Source organism: Orycteropus afer, unplaced genomic scaffold, assembly GCF_000298275.1.
Source record: "Orycteropus afer afer isolate SDZICR_OR568_19922 unplaced genomic scaffold, OryAfe1.0 scaffold00697, whole genome shotgun sequence".
Classification (NCBI taxonomy): domain Eukaryota; kingdom Metazoa; phylum Chordata; class Mammalia; order Tubulidentata; family Orycteropodidae; genus Orycteropus; species Orycteropus afer.
Genome location: NW_006922284.1, coordinates 1,000,355 through 1,005,774, shown reverse-complemented (window position 1 = coordinate 1,005,774; position 5,420 = coordinate 1,000,355). Strand labels below are relative to the sequence as shown.

The window sequence follows — 5,420 nt, the reverse complement described above, 5'->3', positions numbered from 1 at the left end:
TTCCAATGCCATCTTTTCTAGTTCTAGGTCACTAAATAAGATGAAAGGTTTCCCAATTTGTCTTATAAAATAGCAAAACTATCAAAGCTATTAAAAACCCTTAAATCTCCTAAGCAGCAATAAATATGCAACCAATACATTCATGTACTTAGATTATGAATCTAATGATATCATTTTAAAGAGAAACATTTGAAAGCTTCCAATAACAGCAAAAGAGAAATCTAGAAATTACTCATGAAGAACAGGAAGAGAGATGTGATATGCACTGTCCCCTTTAACCCCACTTCAGCTCCCCCACTACTTAGAAGGTTGACTGCTCTCTTTAAACACAAGTGAAGAAATTGCTTCAGACTTCACTAGAGGTGGAAGTAGCTGTTGGAAATACTGGGACGCACACTGGCTATAGCATTAGTACGAGCCAGAGCTGCAAATCTGGCTCGAGCTCTCTCTTCTTCATCTCTCAAAGCTTCTTCATACCAGGATGGGAAGGCACTGGGCACAGTATCATGGACCTTGGCCAAAAACTCCAGGACTTCCATCTTGCTGGTTTCATTGTAGGCTCTGGGACCCCACAGGAATTCATAGCGTGGAGGATCACTGTTGGGCACCTGCCGGTACTCCAGGTACTTTTCCTGCACCAAATCTTTGGTGATGAGCTTCCTGGGCTCGCCATAGATGAAGTGCTTCTGTCCTGCATATATCCCCATCACATTAAGCACTTCCCAGATATCTTCTTCAGTGGCGCAGTTGCCTTTCATGAATATCACACACAGGACAGTCATCAGAAGGCCGGTCTTGGGCATCATCTCCTCACCATCAGCGGTGCGTTGCAATTTACTGACAAGGGCATAGCAGTGCCTGTCAGTGTCGACTTCCTTCACATCAATACCAAAGGCCAGCGCCATGAGCTCAGATGCTCTCCTGAGGATCTCATTGAAGTAATCCTTGTGCTTTTTGATGACAAACTTCACCATGTCTTCCTTTGTTGTTGTTTCTTTCATGTTATACTTGTGCAGCAAGAACTGAACCAACAAAACTGCCTTCTGGTCGAGAGGCGTCCTGCGTGAACGCTCAGTGGTGGAGGAAGCCTGAGAGGTGCTTGGAATTTCTTCATCTTTCTTGCTGGCACCTTCATCTGATTTTTTGCATGAGACACCTGCAGAAGTTGTGGTGGTGAATAGGGCTTTATGAAGCCCCTGCTGAGTGCTGTGTGACTCAGCAGTAGGTGAGCTCTGAGCAGAAGGGGAGGAAGGAGACCCTTCCCCTTCTGCTGCAGTGGCATGAGCACCCATGAGACCCTGGGTGTCACCTCGGGCCTGGCGGCGTTTCTCATGGGCGCGGAGCTTACTTTTATGACCGCGAGGCATGATGACTCTGGTCAGGCACAGCAGTCAGGAGTGCAGGCAGGAAGGCAGGTGTTGCAGGCCCAAAGGAGGAGGGAGGCTGAGAGGGTGTGGTCGCCTTTAGCAGAAGGTTACTGCCTTGGCTTTAACAAAGGCTACCTCCGCAGTTTTCCTTGAGGGCACTTCTCTAGCAACTGGCAAGGCTCCTTTTCTCCTGATCAGCCTGTTCCTTGAGAACCCTGTGGAGAAAGTTAGAATATGCCTTAGGCTTCAGCGGGCCAGCCCTGCTTTAGAGGCCTCTGGGGCTTAAGAGGACTGAGAGCAGAGACTGGCAGGTCTAGGCTCTGTGAGGACCCCTCTGTTCTGGGATGGGGTAAGAGCCTCAGTTTACATTCAGGATCATCATGCCCTATCCCCTCTGGTGCTCTTAAGCTAACCCCCTTTTATCAAGAACTTTATCTCCCTGAGACTCCCACCCACCTACCCAGCTGAAGAAAGTGGTTCTCCAGCTGGTGGCACCCTTTTCTCCTGGATGATTGGGGTCACTTCCATTAGACCATTGTCTCCACAACACTGAAACTCCTGTGGGGAAAAGAAGGCACCTCTGCTTGACAGCCTTGCCCAGGGCCTCCAATGGTGGTGTGCAGGGTTAGGGCTCTGAGCCTTCCCCGTGTCTCCTTAATCCTAACTCTTGGTCCCTTTTTAGATTTCCTATAGGGTCTGGGGTTTCTCCCTCTGCTGACCTGAAACCGCCAGCTCCCACCAAGACCTTCATTCTCTAAGATCCCAAAAACGGAATTGAGGGGGCATTGAGCCTAACAGTCAGCCTTCAGTCTTCCCAGAAGCAAGGTAGGGGAAGGTGGGGAAAGGCGGGGAGGGCTCTGTGCAGCATCTGGCTTGCAGCAGGGCATGTCCTGCAGTTCTCCTTAAAGATCCTCCCCTTGACTCTCAGCATCACCTCAGCCCTCTCCCCTCTGAAGATCTGAGCCTACATTCCCCAGATCAAGGCTCTCATCTCCCTGAGATCCTTGAGATAAAAGTCAGGGGGCAATTTATGTGCATAGCTCTTCCCTTAGCCTTCCAGGAATGACAGCAGGGACAGGGGTCTGTTCTGGGGGTGGTGGTGGTCATGTCAGTCCTCTGGGGAGGGAGAGGACAAGAACCTCTTCCTCTTCGTGTCTTCATTAAAGGCTTCCTGGGAAATAGCAACTTCCTGAAATCTCTGAGCTATTTACCTACTGAATATTTTGCAAAGATTTAAGAGTCCTACGGAAGGTTGGGCAATCCTACTTCTGTAGTGATACTGCCTCGGAAACCCAAGGAGGGGTCGCTATGAGTCAGGGCCGACTCGATGGCACATAACAACAACAGGCTAGATACCAGATGAGAATGTCACAACACAAGGGAGGGGCCTCAGGACAGGTGGTGGGCTGCAGAGAAAAAAAAACTTACTGACCTATGGGGTGTGTTCACCAGCTAAACTTAGACTTTTGGAAACCTTCTGTTCTAAAATATCTACTTTCTAAGGAGAACAAGCTGTGCCACATAATTTTGTGAGATCCAGATCTTTTGACATTATCTAACACTATCCAGTTTAGTAGAGTGAGTTTTATTTTATTTTTGACCTTCGTTTTTAGTAAGAAATATAGTAACACTCTATCAAGTGTATGTGCATGTATTATATGTATGTATATACATATATATGTGTATATATTCATGAAAGAGTATCTACCCTTGCTATGTGTGATTCACTCTTTTCATTCTGTATATTCAATTATAATATTATTTTTTTTAAATAATAAAAAAGCCCTCAAAAGAGCTTTCAGGTAGTTATTAGCACATTCTCTGGAATCATTTTGCCTCAACCCACTCATTTTTTTTTTTTTTTTAAATTGTGATTTGGGTGAAAGTTTACAAAGCAAATTCATTTTTCATACAGCAGTTCACACATTTTGTCTCATGATTCCAAACCAAACCAAACCAAATTCACTGCTGTGGGGTCGGACCCTACTCGTAGTGACCCCTCCTTGGATTTCTGAGGCAGTATCACTACGTGAGTAGATTGTCCAACCTTCCTTCTGAGCAGTGGCTGGTGGATTTGAACTGCCAGCCTTCTGGTTAGCAGTCAAATGCCTTAGGCACCACCAGATTTCCCACAATGCAATAACTCTCTTCCCACTTCCTCCCCATAGTTACCTCTTCCCTATGTCCTTCCCCCCACACACTATGATGCCATGAGTTGTCTCCCTGTGCATACACAGCCCTTCTATTCCATCTCAAATTTTTGTGCTGTCCTGATATCACCCATGGTACTGGCACCCATGGTCTGAGGTGCTGCCTCAAATTGTCCCATGGCACACAGGGAAGAAGCAAGGCAGAACTATAATTATGTCTTTCAAAGATCCTGTCATCTGCCTTACACTGCAGACTATAGACCTGTCTCAACTTCAGGACATGCCCCCATCTGCCCACACACAAGTACTAGTTCAGTACAGATTTAGTCTCTCCCAGAGGTTTCTGATTTTTGTTGTTTTGCTATTGTTAAAATTGTTCTTTCATTCTCCTTCCAACAGCTTCTTCAGGGTTGATTTTAGGAAGCAGTAGCCCTTGTCTGGTTGCCATCTTGGAAGCTACAGATAAGACACTAAATCTGGTAAATGATTTAAAGAGAATTAACATGTTTACAATATTCTTTTCCACATGAATAAACATACTGTACTGCTTTATTTATTTGGGACTTCTTTTACCTCAGTCTATCAGTAATTTTTATAGTTACCTCCAAAATGATTATGTATATTTTTGTTAAGTGTCTTTTTAGGTAAATTTTTTGATATTGTTGGTGTTGTAATTGGGATATTTTCTATCACTTGTCCTAATTGTGAGCTCCGGTGGTGTAGTGCCTCGGGCATTTGACTGTCAACCAGAAGGGTGGCAGTTCAAACCCACCAGCCACTCCTTGGAAGAAAGGTTGGGCATCTATTTTCTTAGCAATATCCCCTTGGAAACCCAAGGAGGGGTCCTTATGAGTCGGATCCGACTTGACGGCAGTGAGTTTAGTTTGGTTTGGGTTTTTGTCCTAATTGCTTATTGATTTTGGTTAAGTACCTGATTTTGCTATAGTAATCTTCTATAGAACAGTTTTATAATGTCTCATGCATTTGAATATTCTGTGCACTGGTCCTTTTGGAATTTCTAATTAGAGGAAAATACTGTCATCATTTAATTTCTTTCTTTTCAATTCCTACCTCTTATTTATTTTTATATTCTTATGGCTCTGGTTATGCATTCCAGTACAGTTCAACAGTAGAGGTAGTACCATCTATCTGTGTCTTGGTCGTGACTTAATGGGAATGTTCCTAACATTTCATGTTTATGTAAGCTTGCTGTAGGTTTTAGGCAATGGAAAGTCCATTCTAATGTTATTTTGCTAAGTTTTTACCATGAATTGTGTTGATTATTTTTCCCCAAGGGCTTTTTCTGCACCCCAGGACATGATCAATTATGCCTTTGCTCCTCTAATTCACAGATGTAGAGAAATTCCAACTGACAATTTCTTCTAATGGTATATCATCGTTGCATTTCTTTGGCATGGCTTATTTCTATATTAAGTTAAATCTTGATGGATATGATATGAATTTATTTAGGATAGGTGCCTTTATGTGACTGAGCTTGGCTCAAATGTTCTTTTCTTGAGGTATCTTTATATTGTTCTTTGTATCAAGGGCAGCATGCCTGTTCAATTGAGTTTAGTGATATTCCATATTTTGGTATGGTTTGGAAGAGTTTACATAAGATTCATTTTTCCCTGACCATTTGGTGTAACGGCTACAAAGCTGATTCGATCTGGAATAATTTGAGGAAGGATGGAGCTCAAACTAGAGTATCAGTTTGTATTGTTTGAATAAAGTTTTCTATTTCTGTTGGCAGCAATTTGATCAATTACATTTCTTCAAAATGTTATTTCATTTGGATTTAAAATTCCAATACATTATATATGTAAATCAAAATTATTTACTAGAGAGGTTCTCAAGCATATACAACAGTACAGAGAATAATATAATGAACCCAGTATGCCAG

General features: G+C 43.2%; 1 protein-coding gene across 1 annotated transcript; it reads right to left on the bottom strand.

Annotated features, from left to right (window-relative positions):
* Positions 1-356: 356 nt before the first annotated feature.
* On the bottom strand, positions 357-1,367 carry LOC103211137 (melanoma-associated antigen B10-like). Its single transcript, XM_007957056.1, has one exon. It carries the CDS (start codon positions 1,365-1,367, stop codon positions 357-359), a length of 1,011 nt encoding a protein of 336 aa, XP_007955247.1.
* Between the last annotated feature and the right edge of the window lie 4,053 nt (positions 1,368-5,420).

Excerpts from the sequence above, each read along its gene's own strand:
- LOC103211137 (XM_007957056.1), bottom strand. The coding sequence starts at position 1,367 with ATGCCTCGCGGTCATAAAAGTAAGCTCCGCGCCCATGAGAAACGCCGC.